At 31.1% G+C, this 26199-nt stretch overlaps 1 protein-coding gene across 1 annotated transcript; it reads right to left on the bottom strand.

Annotated features, from left to right (window-relative positions):
• Positions 1 to 2792: 2792 nt before the first annotated feature.
• LOC107446414 (astacin-like metalloprotease toxin 5) lies at positions 2793 to 19829 on the bottom strand. The gene is made up of 6 exons (XM_087168603.1): positions 19606 to 19829; positions 13293 to 13363; positions 11280 to 11367; positions 9205 to 9313; positions 7905 to 8080; positions 2793 to 3071 (listed from the first exon to the last, which is right to left on the bottom strand). The coding sequence occupies exons 1-6, from the start codon at positions 19667 to 19669 to the stop codon at positions 2839 to 2841; spliced, it is 741 nt and encodes a 246-aa protein (XP_087024729.1). The 5' UTR covers positions 19670 to 19829; the 3' UTR covers positions 2793 to 2838.
• Positions 19830 to 26199: the final 6370 nt, after the last annotated feature.

Raw genomic sequence — 26199 nt, 5'->3', positions numbered from 1 at the left:
TATTTAAATTACGTAGACTGAGAAGATATAAAAATGTATTTTAAATATTTTATAGGTAAGTATTTTATTTACGTCGCACTAGAGATGCACAATAGGCTTTTTTATTTTATTTTATAACCGTCGTTGAAAAGCCGACCCAATTTTTATGGGTTTACGACTGCCAATGCTCAACTCCATAGCCTCGTAATTTTGAACCCAATCCAGAAGACAAGGGAACTGCTGGATCGAGTATTGGGAGAAATCAACCTTCGTGGAGGACTTTTTGATGGAGCTGATCCGCATTTGTATTACATGAAGAGGAAGACCAAGAGAACCTCCCATGGTTAGTCTGACGACAAGGGGACTATAACTCATGATCCGTTCACCAATGAGGATATTTCACGTAAGCATTGTGGTCGTTACAAGCCGGATGTAGAATTCGTATCAACTGGGATTCAAACCCGGTTCGCCGCATTGGAAGGCAAACGCTCTGTCCCCTAAGTCATCGCGGTTAGCACAATGGGCTATTGACGACGGCAGGGAAATATGCCCAAAGATTATCAGAAGACATGCCATCATAATTTTGATCCTCTGCTGAGGGGATAGCTCCTCCGCTTTAGTAGCCCGACGACCTGCGCACGAGATCTAGTACTTTACGGTAGAACAGCAGCCAGTGATGCTTGACTTCGGTGTTCTACTGGGATCCGTGTCTTGGCGATCAGTCCACTGCGAGACTGAAAAGATTTTAAGAACGTGATGGTAGTTGATAACAGTGGAAGTTAGGGCTGTAGATTGTCAGAAAAAGCAACAACAAAAAAAATGTATACAGGATAAGGTATTGAGGAGAATGAGAAATAGAAAACGAAGGAGTTTTCAAATCAGCAATCAGTTTTTATCCCCAAGTGATAGTTTAATTATTAAATGACATTTTTAGTCTATATCTTGTCAAAAGTATTATATACAAGTTCAAAAATATTATATACAACAGGGGGTCGCATAAATGTTGCAGCAAAGTTTTAAGGGAGTTAGGGGTCTTCAGGAATATTCAGGACTTGCATAGGAACCTATGCACAAAGATGTCGTCGGGGTGCTTCCTCATTATGGAAAGTTTCCTCGAGTGCTGCTGAATAGGTCATAATAGGGAAGCTCTTTGAGCCACATGCGACAACATTTTCGGGGATAGATTTCTATTCAGTTTTAATGTTGATAATATGCCTTAACCCTCTTAAAAGTTTGTCGCAGCATTAACGCGACTTCCTGTTATAAAAAACGATATTTATTTTGCAAAATTTTGACAAAAAAATAGATTTACAATTAGATTTTTGAAAAAAATTCTGTAGCTTTAGGAGCAAAACTAATTTTAGATTTGAAATTAACACACCCGATTTAAGAAAGAACAAGTATTGGTATAAATGCAAAAAAAAAAAATTAATAAATAAATAAATTCTCCCTAGTGACATTTTTGGATATACAAGTTTTGTACGTTTCTGCTAAAGTTGTTCAGAGGTTGCGTATCTTATTTGTGCATTGCACATTACATTCAAAAATATAACAAATGATTTATATGTTCTAAATAATATAATATTAAGATTTTTTAAATATACCCACGTTTTCAATTATTTTGCGATTTTCATCCAAAAATTTTGTTAAATGCTATAAAACATAATAATCTTGAAAGATCAATTGGAATAGTTTGTCCTTCAGTTGTCATGAGGCATTACTAGGCTAAAATCACGTGTTGTGACTTTGCCATGTGATTTTTTATTGTGTGGTAGAAGGGAGAGATGTTGACTAACATATACACCGAAGAGCCATTACATTATGCCCACCCTCCATTTATAACAATGGGCTCTCCCAGGTTTTCACGGTTTCTCGCCCAGGAACAATGTTTTCATGGGGCACATTAGGATCCATAATCCTCATAGAACAATCCCTGACGTCTGTAAGCTACTTGAACATAGTTGCAGACCAGGTTCACCCATTCATGGCAACAGTTTTCGAGGAAAATTCGTCGAGGAACATTCCAGTGACTTTCAAGTCATGTCTTGGCCCCCAAATTCACCTGACCTTAATCCAATAGAGCATTTGTGGTCCTACTTGGAAAACCAAATTCGTGCTGCCACGCTACCCCCTCGCGATGTGAGGGAACTGGAGGACCAGTTGGTGAGCGCTTGGTACCAGATACCTCAGACTACCTATCAGCACCTTGTGGAATCAATGCCACCGCGGGTGCTAGCAGTTTTGAGGGCTGAAGGTGGTCCTACATGTTATTAACAGGGTGGTCATAATGTAATGGCTCTTCGGTGTATAATGGTTGTATCAATAATGATTGATATGATTTGAATAATTCACTTAAATAAAAATGGGAGGACATAAAAAATGTACGATTTTCGCATTCTGTTCAAGAAACTTAGATTAAGCCAGCAGTCAGATCATCAACAGAGGGCGTTACTTCATGTCAGTTTTATAGAACAGTAAATACTTGACTCAACGTCTCTGAAGCCTTTCCTTACGATGCTCCATGTTGTACGACCCCATGGGGTTCAAATGTACCAGCCATAACCAAAAGGCTAATTTGTTCTCAGACTACAACACGTTATTGTTGTTTCAAATGGTGGTTACCTGAAAATATTGTTTTATGCTTTGTAGCACCATCTGTTGCTGAATTTCTTAAACTAATTTCAAGATTTTGTGAGAATAACTAAATAATTTCTTAAGCAGAACACAGGAAACCTCCCATCTTCATCGTCTTTTTTTTGTATTTAATTCACGGTTCAAAGTGTCGGTTAATTTTGGGACAAGAAACACAAGTCTAGAGTTTTAAAGAATTTATTTTCCTTAGACGAATAGAATCGTATTTTAGGATTTGTTGCATTTGTATAGCATGTTGATCCGTTTGCTGTCGTTTTTGCTCATGCTATGTTTGGATACCACCTCTTGGAGGAACTTTCCTCCCTTTCCTTCCATCGTCTTCAGATTCTTACGATCTTTGGAGAAGGTATAGGAACCGTAGAGCATAATGGAATCATAATCAAATGCAGTCAATAGTTGATTGTTTTCTGGTTTCAACTTGAAAAATTGATCAGCTAAACCTAGAATAAAAGAATGGATATGAATATTCCCTTCTTTTAGGTGAATATACCAGCCAAAGGGATATCGACTACTTTGCTTTTCAGCATTGATTTTAATTCTAATTTGGCGATCAAACTGTAATCCGTGCTAACACTTTTTTTCATTCGAAAATCTTTAAATTTGGATCAAGTTTCACGTTAAGTTATGCTTCTTACTACTAATAACTCTGATTGGTTGTGACGTAATAACCATTCTTAATTTCCAGAATCTACGGAAATATTTGAATAAAGTAAAAATTCCATGCGTATTAGGGTAAGCGAATTATTATTTAAGAAAGGAAAACAAAATAAGTTACAGAAGAATCACTATTAAATCACTGCAATCATTACACTTATCGTAAAAATTAGACCTCAACCGAATTTCCGAGGCATTAAGCGTTAAAGATACCGATATTATGGTTTGACCATCAACCATATATTAGATACTATCATAAAAGTGAATTTTGATCAAGAAAAAAATTTTGGTCTCTTCTATTACGTGCTTTAAGGCATGCTTCCACTTCAGATAAAAAGGTTCGTAAACACTGCTTAAATAAATGACAAAATTGTAGTAAAACTATTTCCGTTTTGGGTTAATTTCTTTTAAACAAAAATTAATATGAGAAGCCTATACAGTTCTTCCTAGGATCAAATAATGAGCCATGTATTTGTAATATTATGAAAAAAAAATTTGATGTGAAAATGTATAAGATCCGATAAGATGAAGCAATCGATTGGCATTGCTCATACCACTAGTGGAAAACTGGTGATCGTGAGTTCGATCTTCTCAGCTTACGTTATACTGTCAGTTTCGAACATAACATAAGCTGGAAATGAATAAAAATAAACGGAATTATGATTTTCGTTGAACGGCAGAATAAAATCGCTCTAAACGTTGAAAATGGTTATTAGGGAAGCATGTTTCTTTATTAACGAACTTAATTATTTCATTGCCGACCGGCCTGTGTAGGGGGCAGGGAACTGTCCTTGTATCAGAAAGATCCTGGGCTCGAATCCCAGGCAAGGCATGGATGTTTATTTCTCTCTCTGTGTGTTCTATGTCCTTTCTCCTTTGTGTGTGAATGCGTGAGAATGTGACCCGCCCTATAAATGGGTTGTGATTGTGTGAATGGCGTGGCAGATGTCAAATTCCTGACCATAGATGGCGACACAGAAAAACAGGAACAACCTCACGCCCACTGCCTAAGAGGCATACGACAAAAAAATAAAAAATAAAAATTCATTTTGATTTGATAAGCGCGAAGGCACATTATGTAATTTTTTATAAAAATGCACGTTATTTTCATAATTTATTCAATAAATTGTTTTTAGAAGAAAAATAGGTAGGGGAGAGGAGGCTAGTGCGAACATGAGGGTAAAGTGGACATCCTGAATAACATTTTTTTATTTATTGGTCAAATTTCCTTTGGGAGATATCGTAAACCAGCAACACTGGTGTCCATTTCCATGCGCATTTGTGTAATCACATTGTGAATACACTTGTAGAAATTTATAAAAGATGGTTTTTAAGGCTCAAATATAACTTTCAATTTTCTCTTTACTCTGTTATTAGCATATTTTATTTTCAGAATTTCAGCTAAAGATGATAATATATTATAAATTTTATCAGTTTTTTCTATTTTAATATTAACTTTTGCTTCATATAGTTTTAATCAATCAGCATTAGGGCAGAAGCAAACTTATATCTTCTTGGAGCATGGTGGTGGGGATAGTGCTTGTGAACATGCTTTAGGTGGAATTTTTCCTTTATAAGTTGGCAGCTCTTTTTTTCAATTTTAAATCGCAATGATGTCAGACAGATTTAAATAAACTGAAACTTCTTGACAACACTAACTCAATAAGCCGATCACTGCTCTAGTGGACTACGGGACCTGTGGTTAAGGGTTCGAATCTCACCGTAGGTATGTAAGTAACTTTCTCTCTCACTCACTGTGTTCTATGTCCTTTCTTCTGTTTGGCTGTGTGAATGTAACCCACCGGTTACGGGTTTGTGGTTGTATGATGTGGGGGATGCTATTCCACCACCGTGGCTTAGCCACAAGTGCCCACTGGCTAACTGTAAAAGAGTAGAAATTTTGGCATTTCTGAGGCCAATGGAAACCCAAGTCAAAATTTTTGATGGTTTTCCATTGTTGGTCCAACATAATTTTTGGTAACCAACACAAGTAACCATCACCCCAAGGTAGGAATTCGGACAGATTTATGATGGTCCAACATAAGAATAGTAACTTGTTTTGATGGTTTGTTCATGTTGGACCATCAGAATTTTCCATCATATTTTCTTGGAAATCAAATGTTGGAACCATCATGAGCCACCATCATCCCAATATAGAAATTCGGACAGATTTATGATGGTCCAACATAAGAATAGTAACTTGTTTTGATGGTTTGTTCATGTTGGACCATCAGAATTTTCCATCATATTTTCTTGGAAATCAAATGTTGGAACCATCATGAGCCACCATCATCCCAATATAGAAATTCGGACAGATTTATGATGGTCCAACATAAGAATAGTAACTTGCTTTGATGGTTTGTTCATGTTGGACCATCAGAATTTTCCATCATATTTTCTTGGAAATCAAATGTTGGAACCATCATGAGCCACCATCATCCCAATGTAGAAATTCGGACAGATTTATGATGGTCCAACATAAGAATAGTAACTTGTTTTGATGGTTTGTTCATGTTGGACCATCAGAATTTTCCATCATATTTTCTTGGAAATCAAATGTTGGAACCATCATGAGCCACCATCATCCCAATATAGAAATTCGGACAGATTTATGATGGTCCAACATAAGAATAGTAACTTGTTTTGATGGTTTGTTCATGTTGGACCATCAGAATTTTCCATCATATTTTCTTGGAAATCAAATGTTGGAACCATCATGAGCCACCATCATCCCAATATAGAAATTCGGACAGATTTATGATGGTCCAACATAAGAATAGTAACTTGTTTTGATGGTTTGTTCATGTTGGACCATCAGAATTTTCCATCATATTTTCTTGGAAATCAAATGTTGGAACCATCATGAGCCACCATCATCCCAATATAGAAATTCGAACAGATTTATGATGGTCCAACATAAGAATAGTAACTTGTTTTGATGGTTTGTTCATGTTGAACCATCAGAATTTTCCATCATATTTTCTTGGAAATCAAATGTTGGAACCATCATGAGCCACCATCATCCCAATATAGAAATTCGGACAGATTTATGATGGTCCAACATAAGAATAGTAACTTGTTTTGATGGTTTGTTCATGTTGGACCATCAGAATTTTCCATCATATTTTCTTGGAAATCAAATGTTGGAACCATCATGAGCCACCATCATCCCAATATAGAAATTCGGACAGATTTATGATGGTCCAACATAAGAATAGTAACTTGTTTTGATGGTTTGTTCATGTTGGACCATCAGAATTTTCCATCATATTTTCTTAGAAATCAAATGTTGGAACCATCATGAGCCACCATCATCCCAATATAGAAATTCGAATAGATTTATGATGGTCCAACATAAGAATAGTAACTTGTTTTGATGGTTTGTTCATGTTGGACCATCAGAATTTTCCATCATATTTTCTTGGAAATCAAATGTTGGAACCATCATGAGCCACCATCATCCCAATATAGAAATTCGGACAGATTTATGATGGTCCAACATAAGAATAGCAACTTGTTTTGATGGTTTGTTCATGTTGAACCATCAGAATTTTCCATCATATTTTCTTGGAAATCAAATGTTGGAACCATCATGAGCCACCATCATCCCAATATAGAAATTCGGACAGATTTATGATGGTCCAACATAAGAATAGCAACTTGTTTTGATGGTTTGTTCATGTTGAACCATCAGAATTTTCCATCATATTTTCTTGGAAATCAAATGTTGGAACCATCATGAGCCACCATCATAACAATATAGAAACTTGAGTCTATTTAAATAGACTCAAGTTTCCCGCCATTAAAAAAAAACTCAATGCTAGGTAACAATAAAAAAAAGTATGGATATAGTTCTTTTAATAATGAATGTTTCATTTTTACCAAGAAAAAAAATTTCTTAAATCTCAAGAGAAGAAATAGTTATCAAACTTCGATCGCCAGGTTTTTTGTCAAATTTGTAAGAAACGACCGCAATAACCTCCTTTCCCCTACATTAAAAGAAAAAAGAAATTGCAATTTATTTTTCATTGGCATTTTACTTCCAATAATTTCGTAAAGACCAACTGAAATGTTAAACAAATAATGGGTTATTCATAGGATCTAAATATAATTGCCGGTTTCAAAAATGTTAAGGAAGAAACTTTATAAAGAGCCCTAATTCTCGGTACCAAAATAATGAAACATTAGATTTCCAAAGGACACCATTTTGGACCCGTGATGAAGGCAATAAGAAATTTTCTGGGGCAATAAGATCTTTTCAAAAGCAATAAGATGTTTCTACATATTGAGTTGTTATTTATTAGCAATTAAATAAAATAACACATAACTGGAAGCAATACCAAGGAACAGTTTAATGCAAATTTAATGTTAAAAAAAATTGGATTTTTAGTTGTTACTGAACAAGCCTTTCATATTTATGACTGAAAAAAATATAACTCAGTTTTCCCATTTCTTAAACGCAACTTTTAAAGTAGTTGCTCAAAATATGAACATAAACCATTAACTTTTTCCGTAAAGTGATTATCACTTTCTTTTCATTTTATTAACTTTACGAATTCTAATATCCATAATAGAATAGAGTGATCAAAATAAAATTTAAAAGAAAAAAAAATCTGTACCTTCTTTGATATTGTCCCAGTAAATAACAAGATAATCATCTCTATCAGATCTATTCTGTTCATGGTAGAATCCAATGGCGTGTATGAATTCGTGAACCACAGTTCCATGCCAGCCGCATCCTTGACCAAGAGACAGTGGTTGTGCACCCCCTGTTCTTCCCACGTGAGAATAACATCTGAAATTCAATAAATAATTGTAACGATTAATAACTAAAATTGAAAAAAAAAAATGAATCAAAAATTTACATCAAAAATTTACAATGAATCAAAATGATGAAATGATTATATCTTTTATTTTCCGGATTTTGTAAAAAATTCTATCCTTTTTTTTCCAGTTGTTTGTTATTTTTTTTATTATTATTTTTCTTTCCCCCCTCCCCTTTTTTCATATGTCTGTAATTTTCCTTTGTTTTATCTTCATTTTGAACTTATATGTATAGATATATATGTAATATCTAAAATACTAGCTTAATAAAATTAAAAGGATCTTTTGAGACTAAACTTAAAAAGAATTATATCTTATCTGCAAATAAGCTTATCTGGTTTATGAGAACATTATAATCTCCTTCACATACTTAACTTAGCTCTTCGCGTATATTTTAAGTTTCATTGAATAGCGATGAAATCTTTATTTATAAAATGAGTCCATACCGCGCAGTAAAATATCTTAAAGAAGCCGAATTCCCATTAAAATCAAGAACTATGTTGAGATATTAATTCATCTTAAAATCTTACGACGCCGGTTCTAACAAAGAGGCTCTGGATATTACAGATCACATGACATGAACGAAATATTATATGTTACAAAGTGTACACTTATCTTTTGGAAATGGAAGTATAAACTTGAGCCCAGGAGCTCTGCTCCAATTGTAATAATTGTATATAAATTGTAAATAGATTTCCTCATTCTTTTCCTCAGTAAAAGCATAGAAAATTCATTATGTTGTCATCCTTATAGAAAAGGATATTAAAAATACTAAAATATGAATGCAAATATTATAAACTGCTATATTATGGTAAATTAAGGCCACGGCTCAAGAGTTTACGAGAAAACACGAGAAGGAGCACTACATATATATGTACTATTTTTATTTGAAATCATTCATTTGCTATATTTTTAATATTTAAGCAGCATATTAACTAGGAAGCATTTTCAATATTTTTTTGTATTAAAGTAGTAGTCAACTGCGAATATTCAGAACTCACATTATGACAGTAGATTTATTTTTAAAAAAAAACATAACAATTTTAATGGGATTTTGTCTATTCATAACATTCAGAGGTTTAACATAAAACTCACCCTTGACCAGGAAAAATTCGCAAGTAGTCTTTCTCGTCTGTTCTTTCTTTAAATCGGATGCATGTAGTTTTTTCAATGTGCGTTCTAGCTGCCCATAAAGTACTACTAACTAAAAATTTCAAGAGAAATATAAGATGTTAAATATGCCGTATTCTTTAAAAAAAGAATTCTCATATATTTGTGTGAATATGAATATCTTTAAGCACTGAGGTAAACAAAAGTAATAAAATCATTTTTTTTAAATTTTTATTTCTGTAAGTTTATGTACAAAGACATGCTAAAATCATCTATAAGCCAAGAACCTTTCTTCCAGGTCATTAAATGAAACTTCTTTTTCAGGTCTGTTCATTTCTGAAGCTGAAACAGTTCTGAACTGAACTGAATTGAATACCATTACCATTAAAACTCAAAACCAGAGCCATTACCCATCATTACCATTAAAATTCATAATCAGAACCATTACCCATCATTACCATTAAAACTCATAACCAGAACCATTACCACGGCTCCAGAACTTGCAAATCTTGTTATCAAGACTTCTGGAAGACTCTAATCTTTGCACTAGCATAGACACGACAACATCAACATTACCCATCATTACCATTAAAACTCAAAACCAGAGCCATTACCCATCATTACCATTAAAATTCATAACCAGAACCATTACCCATCATTACCATTAAAACTCATAATCAGAACCATTACCCATCATTGCCATTAAAACTCATAACCAGAACCATTACCCATCACTACCATTAAAACTCATAACCAGAACCATTACCATAACCATTATCATAACCACAACAAGGTTTGCAAGTTCTGGAGCCGTAAGCTCCAGAGCTTGCAAACCTTGTTATCAAGACTTCTGGAGGACTCTAATCTTTGCACTAGCATAGACACGACAACAACAACATTACCCATCATTACCATTAAAACTCATAACCAGAACCATTACCCATCACTACCATTAAAACTCATAACCAGAACCATTACGCATCATTACCATTAAAACTCATAACCAGAACCATTACACATCATTACCATTAAAACGTTTCGGTGTTTATAATAAGGAAGTGAAAAAGAAAATTGAAATAAAAAAGCGACCTCTTTTTTTTTCTGAAAAAACTGAAGGGACATCCATGAAAATTAGAAAACGTCATTAAGAAGATGAAATTCTTCTTCACCCAACTTTCATGAAGTCTTCGCTGCGAAGAAACATCTCGCAGCTATGAAAAAGAGTTTCATTCTCATAAATCAAGACAATGCTTTTAAAATAGAAAGTGGTAACTAGTACGTGAGGAAAACTATTATAAGCTACTAATTTTCTCTCACAATAGAATTTTTCCCTCTGCAGGATCAGCATGTATGAAGAAGAGGGCTTTTCAACATTAATATTTTTAAAATTATTACACATATTAAATTAAAAATTCTGAGCATTTAAGAAAAATATACATAGTTATTGTTTACAGTTACAAATATTTGTCTCAAAGTTTTTTTGTGGCACCATTAAATACTTTTAGTATTCTGTAAATAAGCTCTTTTGCTCGTACATTTTGATTTTTAACTATGCCAATGGTTTCTAATGGCTGCACAAACGCTTTCTTTAAGCTTTTACCATCGATAGTTTTTAAACAATGTCTTTGACACTGGAATCGCGTGGATAAGGCGCGAAATCTTGGTGGCCGTGTGATTTAGCTTAAATTTCTTGTTACCGTATACCCCAAGACATTGTTTACATACTATCAATGCCCAAAATATCGTATGAATTTACACGAATATGCAACGTAAGGAACTTTTGATAGTATAAAACTACAAAGTGTGTTGAGCGAATTTAACTACAGATTTAATACTTGCCGTTTTACTAAATGGTCATACAAAAAACATTTGAAATTGAAAAAAAATATGTGTGTTTTTCTTTTCAATTTTATGCACCACTTATTGTATACTAACAACGTTTCATTATTATAGATGTGTAACCGTTTCAAATACTACCTGGAATAATGAATAGTAGACAACAAGTAAATATTTTGTGCAGGAAAAATACTTTTCATAGAAGAAAAAAAAAGTATTCTTACAGACTGTCTTTTTAAGACCTGGATCTTCAACATAAGGAATAACTCCGTTTGGCCATAGTTGCTGAGGATGGATTGTAGCACTTCGATCCTAGAATAGGTTAAAAAAAACTGTAATTTATTCATTTAACATGCAGTATCTTCGATAGGTAAACAGTTTTACAACGCAAGCTATTTTGACATTTATTTATATATTTTATGCATAAATTATCGCTAATAAATATCGATATTTATCGATACGATATTGTGAATATTGATGCATTTTATTTGGGTACCGAAAATAGCGACCTATACAAGAATCACAAAAATTAATTAAATTGGAAAAGTATTGCCATTGATTGTTAAATATATATTTTTTTACAATACATTTCGATAAAATTCGTACTTTTCAGTTGAACAATATTGTGTTGAAGGCAACTCAGAAAAGCAGTACCCCAATGTTTTTTTTATAATGATTTTGACAATTACTATGCTACCGTAAATGACCGAAATCACGAGAATGTCGATTGTCACCGGTGAATGTCAGCAATTACATAGTCGCTTTGGTGAATGTCCGAAATATTTGTTAAATTAGATCTGATATTGATTTATTCGTTGATATTATTATATTTATTCGATATTTTAACATCTTCTGAGGATAGATTGGGAGAAACAGCAGTGTTCGGAGTACCGGTTAAATGCATACTGGGCAGTGGCACTGAACCTCAAAAAAACAATCAATGTAGGGTATGCCGGGCAGTGGCACTTAACTAGACCTAGTATATACTTTTGACATTTACCAAAGCGACTATGTTATTGCCAACATGAAAGGAAACTGGACACAACACAGATAAGAAGCATGTGAATAAAGTGCCAATTATTGATTTTGAAGAATGCTATTGCCATTATCCACCTTTGTTAGAAATAGCAGATGGTAATAGAAAATAGTTAAATAAAGTTACTAAATTTATTTTAATTTGTTTGGTACATAATAATATTGTTTAGATGCATAAATATAGTACATAATATGTATTAATAGTACGCAATCAATCGTTTTCCTCGTATATCGGATAAGATGAAATCTGGTTAACATTAATAATTATGATAGTCCCTCCAATTTCTTGTTATCAAGATACGACTGTATAGATCAGAGATGGGCAAACTATGGCCCGCGGGCCAACTGTGGCCCGTCGGAAGGTTTTATCCGGCCCCACGGATAGAATTTTAACTTGCCGATCTATGGCGAATATAAACAAGATACATTATACATCCATTATTTTGTCTACTTTGTTTAAAACTATTTTTGTTCTTTCTTTTTTAACAAAGTACTGATGACGTTTTTACTTTCTCTATTGGTGGAATTGATGGAAATAGTTTGCACAGACAGCTTCAATTGGCAAAATGTTGAAAGCAGAAGTTCTTTATAGAATAGCCGCAGATAAGCTTCAACAAGCGTTTGTCTTTCTCGAGGATCAGATATGGAATTTAACTTAGGTGAATTGTGCTTTACATGTGACAGACAGCGCATTTTAAGCTCCAACTAGCGGATTTTTCTGCCGTTGCGAGTTCTAACATTATTTATTGCGTATGGAAAGATTGTACACTATTGTTGTTTCTAAACATGCCGAAGTGTGAGTTTTGCAAATCGTTACCAAAAGCTAGTTTCCAAAATTTGATATCTCTTGCTTCATCTTATATAAGTGAACAAGTGTTTTCAACTTTGAACCTTAGAAAAAATCATTTCAGAAGTAGACTAACAGACAAGCATTTAGTCTTGTTCCTTAAAACTGCGCACATCTCACTTCGAACCTCAATATAAGGAACATCTTAAAATGAAAACGCAATTTTATTCATCTCATTAAATATTTAAATTAAAACTTGTATATCGTTTTTTTTTATTTATTTTAGAACTTTTTACTTGGCCCACCAAACTTTTTTTCTCGATTTTTTAACCACGACCAAAAAAGTTCGGCCATCCCTGGAATAGATAAATATAAATATATAGATAAATTTATTTAAAAAATACACATTTCTTACAAAATCAGAAACACCAATAATATCCCCTCCTAATAAATCCGGATTTTCCAGTGGCAGGTCTCCAATATAAACTAAAAAAGAAAGAATATTAAAGAATGTAGTATTATCTACTAATGCAATAAATTTGGTTTCAGAGTAAAACAACCAGAATCACTCCACAATTTATCTACAATCAAAACCAAACTTATTTCATTATTTCACGCATGCGCGTTTTATTCTCACAATAAATTTGTTATACATCCCTTCTTGCTAAGCTCACCAAATTATATTTCGAATAAATAATTAAAAGAATTCTTCTAAATATACAATTATAAATTTTGGAGTCCTTTATTCTAACCTAAACTCATAATCAAACCTGAACGAAAAGATAAGAAAACGTTGAAAAAAGAGCATCGTATCAAAGGAAGCAAAATGTTGGTAGTGAACAAGAGTTTTTTTTTTTTAATAGTGTTTAATTGAGTCAGAAACGTATTTCTGGCCAATTTCCGTTAATAAAACGCCCCTCTTCCTTGTGCTAATTATGAAGCATAAATAAAACCAATGAATACAAATAATGCGCAAATTAATTACCATAGTTGAAACAAAAATTTTAAATATGCTTGTTTATATATATGAGATGCTTTCTTTTAACCTTTCATTTCTTCGTAACGTTAAGCTTATTTCGCTTATTGCCAATGCGGGAAAAGAAATTTCATGGGTTTTATAATATATATATATATATATATATATATATATATATATATATATATATATATATATATATATATATTTCATGATAGATAGATATAATTAATGTCTGTCTGTCTGTCTGTGGATGCGTCTTTTATAGACTCCTAAACCTTCCAGCCGAAATCGATGAAGCTTTTCATACAGATAGTTTGAATCACGAGGAAGGTCTCTGTCGACATTAAAACATTCTAAAACGTTCGAGCAGGATGAGCGAAAAACGAAAGGGAATTTTCTGATTAGTTAAACGTTAGCCATTGTTTTATATTTAATTGTAGAATCCCACATATTTCAAAGATAATTTCTAGCTTATAGCGCTATTTGATCAAAGAAATTTGTTTATCGCAGGTATTTAAATATTTGAATATTTTATTTTCGCTACGTCAGATAAATTCAATGAACAACATCACGTGGTAGCCCGCTTGATCTACATCACTAAATTTATACTTTTAAAGATGACTGATACCACTAGCTTTTTTTTTAATATTTATAATATTTCTTTTAAAGCGTATATCTAAAAAAACTATTTATTTAAAATCAACGGTAATTGGTCACTTGCACTTCAAGAGAAAGATCACGGATACCTACACATTTGATCTATGACTTCAGTGCCAGCTGAATGCTTATAAGCAAAATAGCGTGGTAAAGTTGAGCTGAGTTTCTCCACATAAGTTAGAATGTTAATTAACGTGAAGCTAATTTAATATAGTGTCGTATAGCACGTCGAATTTGTTGAAATATAATTCTTTCTCATCTATGTTCTTTACATTACTTAGATTTATTATATATGCATTTTCTTGTAATAATGATATATATTTGCTTTGTGTACCTGCCATCTTGGATACATAATTTGCATGTTTATGTTCTACAAGGCTTCGTGTCTGTCTTGGTGTCAAGTAAAAAATATATAGTGAAAGAATTTAAATCTTTGTGTAAGAATATAGAATGTGCCCTTTAAGAGAATTAATACTTATCGGGCTTAATTTACACGAAATAGAATGGAAAAAACAGTTGCTAACGTAAAAAAATTCAACGTTCGAACAACCAATCAGGATCGAGATAACGACACTACGTCACTAGCAGGTATCCCATTGAATAGGAAAAAAAATATTTATGTATTTAAAGGCATAATTAATAGAACTGAGGTATTAATTCGCTTGGGAGAAGCGTAAAAAATCGCAGTATGATTATTGATTATAAGACGCTTAATTAATTTAGGTAATGTATGCATATTGAAATTAGATAAATAACCTGTGTTCTGGAATGCAAAAGTATTGAAGTAAAGATATTTATTTGTCTAGAAAAATAGTAAGAAATCGTCACACTATCATTGACGATAATGATGCTTAATTAATGTTTGCAGTGTGCTAATTGATATAAAAAAACGAATTCATTAAAAAGCAAACATAATGGTGAAAATATAATTATTTATTTTGAGAAATCGCTATATTATTATTGACTCTAATGCGTTATTAATATTGATAATATGTATTTTATTTTATTTTATAACCGTCGTTAAACGGCCGACCCAATTTTATGGGTCTACGAATACTAATGTTCAACTCCGTAGCCTTGTAATTTTGAACCCAATCCAGAAGACAAGGTAACTCCTGGATCAAGTATTGGGTGACATTTTGCCTTCGTGGAGGACTTTTTGATGGAGCTAACACGCATTTGCGTTACATGGAGAAGAAGACAACGAGTCCCTCCCACGGTTAGCCTGACGGCAAGGGGACTCTAACTCATGATCCGTCTACCACTGAAGATATTTCACGTTAATACTATGGTCGGTGCAAGCCGGATGCGGAATTCGTATCGACTAGGATTCGAACCCGGTTCGCCTCACTGGAAGGCGAACGCTCTATCCCCTGAGCTATCTCGGCTCTGATAATCTATCTATATATATATTTCTCTTACACGGCGATAAAGCGAGCAGGGGGCGCAGCCCACTAGTATTATATAAAACGCTAATACGTATGTATGTATGTATGTATGTATGTATGTATGTATGTATGTATGTATGTATGTATGTATGTATGTATGTATGTATGTATGTATGTATGTATGTATGTATGTATGTATGTATGTATGTATGTATGTATGTATGTATGTATGTATGTATGTATGTATGTATGTATGTATGTATGTATCAATAAAACCGATGATATTTCTTTTCTCGCGCTGGCAACAGTTTTCATTTTTAATTGATTGGATTCGGCGCGCAAGAGCACGTAGTGAGCAACCAGATAACAATAACCTGAGTGAGCATTATCAGGTTGTTCAATTCAGATTCATGCACTGAAAACATGACAATATTTAATTTAAACTCAATTAGGAATTAATTAATTGAAGTGAGAATGCTTTAAAAGGCCGCTGTTGAATTGATATTTTTCTACTGGGAGCTACCTAAACATCTAAAAAACGTTTAAGTGTTTGTATTGAATGCATTGAATTTTTTTATATTTCGCGTTTATTTATGCATTGAATTTTCACGCTTTTTAATGTAGAATATTAGTGAAGCAATATTTGATAATTTATTTTTCTAATATGTTTCTTATTTAGCTAATGTTTTGATTTTTTCACCATGTACAATCTAAATAGCTAATATACTTTTTTAAAAGCCAATAAGAACATTGGTAGAATTCTTCTACATAAGTACCATACTATGTCTTTGATGATAAAATACTATGTCTTTGATGATAATATATTATGTCTTTGTGCTAGAACATTGTGTTCATTGGCGAGCGAGCGCAGCGAGCCATGGTTCATGGCGTGAACCACTTAGGATTGTGTAGCAATTCTCGGGGGTTGGCGAGCGTTAGCGAGCAGGGGGCGGAGCCTCCTAGTATATATTAATTGAAATAAAATAAAATAAAAAGATATGTGATAAAAAGCAAAGTTAAGGGAAAGAAAGATTAATAGGAAATTTGTTTAGGAAAATCGCCATTCACAGATGACGCTGAATTATTGTGTACCACTGACGGTAATATCAACTACTGGTATTTCGGTAATTGGTGCAGCTTTGATAAGAATTCTACAACAGTGTATAAGTTGATAAGAATTCTTTGTTCCGTAGTTTCAGAAAATATTTCTTTCAATGGTAGCAAAGATAGTATATTAATATTTTAATGAATTAGAATTAAAAAATCTTTGTTCCTCTACTTCTTATAAATATTTTAATAGTAAATTAAATGTCAGAGAGAGAAATGGCCATGTTTCAAAAACCTCATCAAGTTCTAACAAAAATTTTATTTTTTAAAAGAAATTTTGACTTTAGTTGATTGTTACTGACAAATATATTTTTCACATAACTTAAATGCTGAAGGGTTACGTAGTAAGTGCCAAACATACTAATATAGGTATAAATTATTATATTGATATATTTGGTGATTATTAAAACAGCACCAATACTAAGTTTTAGCATTGATACTTTGGAAAAAGTTACTTGATAGTGCAATAGTATCATGCCATGTGATGCTAAATACATTTTTTTCTTTATTCTAATTGGATAAACAACAAAAAACGAGTTTTGCTTATTTCAAAAACGAAAAAGACCAAAAAAAAAAATTCTTAAATAAAACAAAATTAATATTTTAACTATATTAATTTAAAAACTTAGTGGTAGAACCATGTAAATGACATTTTCAGAACTATAAAAAAGTTGCATCCGAACTATTTTATTACCAATTTATTAGAAAGAGGGACAAATATTTCTTTGCTTTTATTTATTTACCCCTGCCTAATTTGAAATAAAAATCATACAAGCATACTGAAAACTGATGTAATTAGTTATGTTAAGATTTGAGTGAAGGCAAAAACAGTTCTGTAACATTAAACATATCCGTATTGGTACAACCACCTTTTTTTATTTTCTCTGATTCATTAATTCCGATAAAAATTTCACTTACCTGGCTTTTCCACCAAGTTCTTTAATTGGATCGGATTCTATATTGGATCGCTATATTGGATTAACTTCGTGGAAGAAACAGGTAAATAACATTTTTAGAACGTAAAAAAAGGTGCTTCCAAAATATTTTATTAGCAACTTATAAGGAGGCGGGACTAATAATTCTTTGCTTTATTTTGTTTACCTTAGCCTATTTTGAAAGAAAAGTTATGCAAGCATACTAAAAACTGACGTGATTAGTTATGTTAAGATGTAAGCGATGGCAAAAAAAGTTCTATTATATTAAACATGCCCATATTGATGCAACTACTATTTATTATATTCTCTGATTGATTAATTCCCCTAAAAATTTACTTTCCTGGTTCTTTCATCAAGCTCTTTAATTGTTTCGTCATATGCTTTTGAGTTTTGAACATGATTTCGTAGTGCTTCCCAATTCTGATTTATTTATTCTTTACTTATATTTTATTCAACCCGTGCGAAGAACGGGTATTTAACTGGTATTTTATAAAATATAGATTATTTTGCTTCTTATTTAAAGGGGGGGAGGCAAAAAATGTGTTTTAAAGTAAATAAAATAGATACGGTTTGCCATTTTTTGCAATCGCAACCTTAACAAGTTTTTTGTAAGAATTAATTTATCGTGTATTCATTGAGTTGTAAAAGTTAGCATCATATTTATAAACGATTTCAGATTCGAAAAGATGGTAAATAAAATTGTTTGAAATGTTTTTCATCTCTTGAATCACGAAAAGAAAAAAATGAAATTGCAAAATTTTTTAATTATTTCCTCTACTTGTTTAAAACATACGAAGTCCTTACTTCGTGACATTAGAAATAATGTACTAAATTATTACCAAAGAAGTGTTTTTCCATAGTCGAATAAGTTTGTTACAAAATAGTGATAAATCATGTTCGATGCTTATGTGTTTGTGGAAATAATTAAAAAGGAAATACAAAACTTTCTGGAAATATAAATATTTGTTGACTGAAGAAATTAAATTATAAGTAAATCGTACACCCATCCTTTTATTTTTGTATCCCTTAAAAATTTTATTTCCTAAAATCTTCTGGTAGTGTAATAAAGAACTTTTTTCCTGAATTTTGATTTATTCCATTGCCAGGATAAAATTTATTCCATAAATATGCTATTAAATATTATACATATATATACTGATATTAAAATAATAACATATAATTCACTATGCCTTCCTTAAATTCGTTGAGATGAAATGCCTTTTTTTAAAACAATCTGTTTGATCAAAGAAGTTCAGGAAAATTTTAATCTCATTTTTGTCAGCATAAATATTTTTAAATAATAATGTTTTTTCAACAAACCCTTCAACTTGTAAATAGTAACTCAGTAATATTATCTAAAAAAATATATAAAACATTTTTGATCTAAGAAGGAAAATTTTAATCTCATTTTTGTCAACACAAATATTTTTAAATAATAATGTTTTTTCAACAAACCCTTCAACTTGTAAATAGTAACTCCGTAATATGATCTAAAAAAATATATAAAGCATTTTTGATCTAAGAAGGAAAATTTTAATCTCATTTTTGTAGGCACAAATATTTTAAAATAATAATGGTTTTTCAACAAACCCTTCAACTTGTAAATAGTAACACAGTAATATTATCTAAAAAGATATAAATAATCTATCTGAAAAATATTACCAGGTATAGCTAAACTGCCCCAGAATAAAAATCCAAAAAACGATGCAATTGCTAACAGATCCATTACGCTCGATAGTTAAACGAAAAATAAAATCAAAGCATTAAGTACAACAATGTTTTTTTAATTTTATCGTATCTTGAAAATATATCTACATGTGCTGTGATTCCATGAGATTATTTGCTTCTTAATACCATATGTTGAACCCTTTCCTTCGGTGAATTGCAACAAAAATTTCGATTTTCACTATTTTATTACTGATAATTTAAAATAATGAAAATATAAAAACAATCGAACAGACTGTAGTTCACACCATTTCTTACTATAGATTAAAATCTAATGATGGTGTAGCTGTTTTCCATTGTTGTCAATACATTTTTATTTGCTGGAAAATCACATGGTAGGATCCAGTTTTCCCACATTAATTTTCATACTGGTATGGTTGTCATCAGCATAAAATTGATATAAGTCAAAAAATTATTCGCGATCGCAATGAACTATAGGGGGCGTTGTTGTATGAGACGGATACCTGCGATTTTCATATGAACAGTGATTCAGTTACTCTAGAGACGTCTTTAATGTAGCACGTAGCATTGCAACGTTCCTTCTTTATTGTGGCTAATTAAATTTAAAAATGAAAAATATTTGGTATTCTTTCTTATGCAAACGAAAACAAAATGGCATCTCTTTTTATTAGAGAAGGAATATCCAAAACACATCGGAAAAATATTTGTACATTAACAGAAAAAAATATGTATATTCTTATAAGAGTTAAAACCTAATGCCCGAGAAATAGTTATTCTAAATTTTATGATATAACATGAAAGGCACATTTAAACTTTACATTCTATAGTTTTAAGAATCGTATTACTTCAAAAATTAAAATGAACAGAAAATATACATAAACCTTATAATTTTATGAAATTTAATTTTGAAAAAAAAAAGTTTTTTGACAACAATTTTTATCAAAAAATTTTAAGTTTCATTAAAAAACATTATTTAGAAACTAAGAAACGTAAAATAAAGAATGCTGACGAAACAAAAACAAAAAAAAACAATTCTTTTTTGTCGCCATTTTTAGTGCTACAAAAATTCGTCTTTGGGATTTGCCAAAAACAAAACAAGATGCAATTTTATTTTTTCAGGAGGGAAATATTTTACCGAAAAAACGAAAATGTACCAATTCCCTCAACATGAAACTCTATCTTGGTAAACGTACGTTTTGGAAATGTTATTTCATTTGGAATCTTATTTATCAGAGTTCATATGGCGATATGATTGTTTTGAATCTATGCTGAACTCTATATCTGCTCATTTTCCACCGAAATCCAACTGACTACTTTGATTTTAAATAAAGTGTTTTATTTCATGATTTGTCGCAAAAAGTTTAAGTGTAGATTGGCGGCACTTAAAAACCGCCAAATCTGTAGCGGCGGTGGCGTTAATACGTAAGTACCAAATTTTAATTCCATACTTTTCTGAATCATGTTACTTCAAACATTAGAATATACAAGAAGTATACATAAACACATAATGTTATGCCATTTAATTTTTCAAAAAAAGTATTTTGACAACAAATTTTTATCAAAAAATTATAAACTAAGAAACGGAAAATAAAGAATTCTTAGGATAAAAAACGATTTTAAGAATTCTTTTCATTGAAATAATAACTTTCATATTGTTTCTTTTTCTATTCGCGATCGCAACGAACTATAGGGGGCGTTGTTGTATGAGACGCTTACCTGCGATTTCTATATGAACCGTCATTACTCTGGAGACGTCGTTAATGTAGCGTGTAGCATTGCAACGTTCCTTCTTTAATGTGCCTTATTAAATTTAAAAAAAAAAAAAATGCTTGATCTTCTTTCTTGTACAACCGAAAACAAAATGGTATCTCTTTTTATTAGAGAAGGAACATCCAAAACACATCGGAAAAATATTTGTACATTAACAGAAAAAAATATGTATATTCTTATAAGAGTTAAAACCTAATGCCCGAGAAATAGTATTACTAAATTTAATGATATAACATGAAAGGCCCATTTAAACTTTACATTCTATAGTTTTAAGAATCATATTAGTTCAAAAATTAAAATGAACAAAAAGTATACATAAGCCTCATAATTTTATGAAATTTAATTTTGTAAACAACGTTTTTTGACAGCAATTTTTATCAAAAAATTTCAAGTTTCAATAAAAATCATTATTTAGAAACTAAGAAACGTAAAATAAAGAATGCTGACGAAACAAAAAAAAAAAAAAACAATTCTTTTTTGTCGCCATTTTTAGTGCTACGAATATTCGTCTTTGGGATTTGCCAAAAACAAAACAAGATGCAATTTTATTTTTTCGGGAGGGAAATATTTTACCGAAAAAACGAAAATGTACCAATTCCCACAACATAAAACTTTATCTTGGTAAACGTACGTTTTGGAAATGTTATTTCATTTGGAATCTTATTCATCAGAGTTCATATGGCGATATGATTGTTTTGAATCTATGCTAAACTCTATATCGGCTCATTTTCCACCGAAATCCGATTAACTATTTTGATTTTAAATGAAGTGTTTTATTTTATGAATTGTCGCAAAAATTTTAAGTGTAGATTGGCGGCACTTAAAAACCGCCAAATCTGTAGCGGCGGTGGCGTTAATACGAAAGTACCGAATTTTTATTCCATACTTTTCTGAATCATATTATTTCAAACATTGGAATATACAAGAAGTATACATAAACACATAATGTTATACCATTTAATTTTTCAAATGTATTTTGAGAACAATTTTTATCAAAAAATTATAAACTAAAAAACGGAAAATAAAGAATTCTTAGGATAAAAAAAACGATTTTAAGAATTCTTAACATTGAAATAAAAACTTTCATATTGTTTCTTTTTTTATTATTCTTATAGTTCTTAATCAGACGTAAAAAACCATTCTGTAGAGAACCATCATCAAATGAAAAAAAAAATATTTACAAGCAAATTTTTTATTGTAAAAATCATTGCACTTACCTGATTTATGATTCCCGGAGAATTCCAAAATGATAAGTTCCTTGTTTGAAAACTTTATTCTCAAATAATAGATACATAGTTTATACCTTCATTACTTTTAGATAACATACTACACAGCAAAATTTTATAATTGATATGAATTTGAGTATGTAGCTAAAAACAGAATAGCTGAATTCTAGTTGAACTTATTCTTTCAAAATTAAAAAAAACTTACCAAGAAAACGATTTAAATTAATTAAGAATCAGCACAAATGGCACTATTTGAAGTAACTTGGATAATTTTTTATTGTTGTTTTCCGAATTATATGGATACAGAAATATATACTATTCTATAACGAAGAAGAATATGCTATAACTATTACAATTCTGTATGTTCTGAATTCATATTTATTCACTGGAATGACGAAAGCAATGTTGACTTCACTTTAATTCGTAATGAATTGAAGACAGAAGAAATGCATTTTACCTTAATACACACATCTGTAACAGTATCCGGAATCGGAAGTCATCAGTTGCAAGTTTGTTGATAATAGAAATTAAAAATTATTGAGGAATTTTTCTTCAAATGTTTGGCGTGTTCTGTTCCTGAAAGATTTACTAATATTCTGGAGATTTTTTTCAAGTTCTTCGGCCTTTTCCTTAGGGAAATTTTGTTTCTTATTTGCTGCTAAAAAATGGCGTCTGATTCAGTCAATGACTTTGATGGAACTAAATGAAAACGTGATAAATTAATGTCCGATATTTACAGGCTCCCGCTAGACGGCGTACTCGAGCGTTGCGATCGCGAATTATTCTTATAGTTCTTAATCAAACGTAAAAAACCATTCTGTAGAGAACTATCATCAAATAATAAATAATAAAAAAAATATTTACAAGCAAATTTCTTATTATAAAAATCATAACACTCACCTGTTTTATAAATCCGCAGAATTCCAAATGAAATGTTCTTCGTTTGAAAATTTTATTTTCAAATAATATATGCATAGATTATCCCTTTATTACTTTTAGATAACATACCACACATCAAAATTTTATAAATGTAAGATCTCGATATGAATTTGAATATGTGGCATAAAAACAGAATAGCTGAATTCTAGTTGAAATTATTCCTTTAAAGCAAAAAAATAATTACCAAGAAAACGATACAAATTTATTAATAATCTGCACAAATGAATCTATTTCAAGTAATTTGGTTGATTCTTTATTATTGTTTTCCGAATTATATAGATACAGAAATATATACTGTTCTATAACAAAGGAGAATTCTATAACTATTCGCGATCGCAACGCTCGAGTACGCCGTCTAGCGGGAGCCTGTAAATATCGGACATTAATTTATCACGTTTTCATTTAGTTCCATCAAAGTCCTTGACTGAATCAGACGCCATTTTTTAGCAGCAAATAAGAAACAAAATTTCCCTAAGGAAAAGGCCGAAGAACTTGAAAAAAATCTCCAGAATATTAGTAAATCTTTCAGGAACAGAACACGCCAAACATTTGAAGAAAAATTCTTCAATAATTTTTAATTTCTATTATCAACAAACTTGCAACTGATGACTTCCGATTTCGGATACTGTTACAGATGTGTGTATTAAGGTAAAATGCATTTCTTCTGTCTTCAATTCATTACGAATTAAAGTGAAGTCAACATTGCTTTCGTCATTCCAGTGAATAAATATGAATTCAGAACATACAGAATTGTAATAGTTATAGCATATTCTTCTTCGTTATAGAATAGTATATATTTCTATATCCATATAATTCGGAAAACAACAATAAAAAATTATCCAAGTTACTTGAAATAGTGCCATTTCTGCTGATTCTTAATTAATTTAAATCGTTTTCTTGGTAAGTTTTTTTTAATTTTGAAAGAATAAGTTCAACTAGAATTCAGCTATTCTGTTTTTAGCTACATATTCAAATTCATATCAATTATAAAATTTTGCTGTGTAGTATGTTATCTAAAAGTAATGAAGGTATAAACTATGTATCTATTATTTGAGAATAAAGTTTTCAAACAAGGAATTTATCATTTTGGAATTCTCCGGGAATCATAAATCAGGTAAGTGCAATGATTTTTACAATAAAAAATTTGCTTGTAAATATTTTTTTTTCATTTGATGATGGTTCTCTACACTACAGAATGGGTTTTTACGTCTGATTAAGAACTATAAGAATAATAAAAAAAGAAACAATATGAAAGTTTTTATTTCAATGTAAAGAATTCTTAAAATCGTTTTTTTATCCTAAGAATTCTTTATTTTCCGTTTTTTAGTTTATAATTTTTTGATAAAAATTGTTCTCAAAATACTTTTTTTGAAAAATTAAATGGTATAACATTATGTGTTTATGTATACTTCTTGTATATTCCAATGTTTGAAATAATATGATTCAGAAAAGTATGGAATAAAAATTCGGTACTAACGTATTAACGCCACCGCCGCTACAGATTTGGCGGTTTTTAAGAGCCGCTAATCTACACTTAAAATTTTTGCGACAATTCATAAAATAAAACACTTTATTTAAAATCAAAATAGTTAATCGGATTTCGGTGGAAAATGAGCCGATATAGAGTTTAGCATAGATTCAAAACAATCATATCGCCATATGAACTCTGATGAATAAGATTCCAAATGAAATAACATTTCCAAAACGTACGTTTACCAAGATAAAGTTTTATGTTGTGGGAATTGGTACGTTTTCGTTTTTTCGGTAAAATATTTCCCTCCTGAAAAAATAAAATTGCATCTTGTTTTGTTTTTGGCAAATCCCAAAGACGAATATTCGTAGCACTAAAAATGGCGACAAAAAAGAATTATCTTTTTTTTTTTTTTTTTTTTTTGTTTCGTCAGCATTCTTTATTTTACGTTTCTTAGTTTCTAAATAATGATTTTTATTGAAACTTGAAATTTTTTGATAAAAATTGTTGTCAAAAAACGTTGTTTACAAAATTAAATTTCATAAAATTATGAGGCTTATGTATACTTTTTGTTCATTTTAATTTTTGAACTAATATGATTCTTAAAACTATAGAATGTAAAGTTTAAATGGGCCTTTCATGTTATATCATTAAATTTAGTAATACTATTTCTCGGGCATTAGGTTTTAACTCTTATAAGAATATACATATTTTTTTCTGTTAATGTACAAATATTTTTCCGATGTGTTTTGGATGTTCCTTCTCTAATAAAAAGAGATACCATTTTGTTTTCGGTTGTATAAGAAAGAAGATCAAGCATTTTTCTTTTTTAAATTTAATAAGCCACGATAAAAAAGGAACGTTGCAATGCTACACGCTACATTAACGACGTCTCCAGAGTAACTGAATGACGGTTCATATAGAAATCGCAGGTAAGCGTCTCATACAACAACGCCCCCTATAGTTCGTTGCGATCGCGAATTGCAGTTCTTGACGTTCTGAATTCACATTTCTCTATTGGAATGACGAAAGCAATGTTGACTTCATTTTAATTTGTAATGAATTGAAGACAGAAAAAATTATTTTACCGTAATACACACAATCTGTAACAGCAAGTGATCATGAAATTGGAAGTTCTGTTGTTGGTAATAGAAAGGAAAAAAT

Source organism: Parasteatoda tepidariorum, chromosome 1 (assembly GCF_982258835.1).
Source record: "Parasteatoda tepidariorum strain Cologne lab strain chromosome 1, Ptep-v5.0, whole genome shotgun sequence".
NCBI classification, from domain to species: domain Eukaryota; kingdom Metazoa; phylum Arthropoda; class Arachnida; order Araneae; family Theridiidae; genus Parasteatoda; species Parasteatoda tepidariorum.
This window is presented reverse-complemented; position numbering and strand designations above follow the sequence as displayed.

Excerpts from the sequence above, each read along its gene's own strand:
- LOC107446414 (XM_087168603.1), bottom strand. The coding sequence starts at position 19,669 with ATGGATCTGTTAGCAATTGCATCGTTTTTTGGATTTTTATTCTGGGGC. Across the intron at positions 13,364-19,605 it reads GGGCAGTTTAGCTATACCTG|TTTATATTGGAGACCTGCCA; the intron begins GTAATATTTTTC and ends TTTCTTTTTTAG. Across the intron at positions 3,072-7,904 it reads CTGGGACAATATCAAAGAAG|GTTTAGCTGATCAATTTTTC; the intron begins GTACAGATTTTT and ends CTTTTATTCTAG.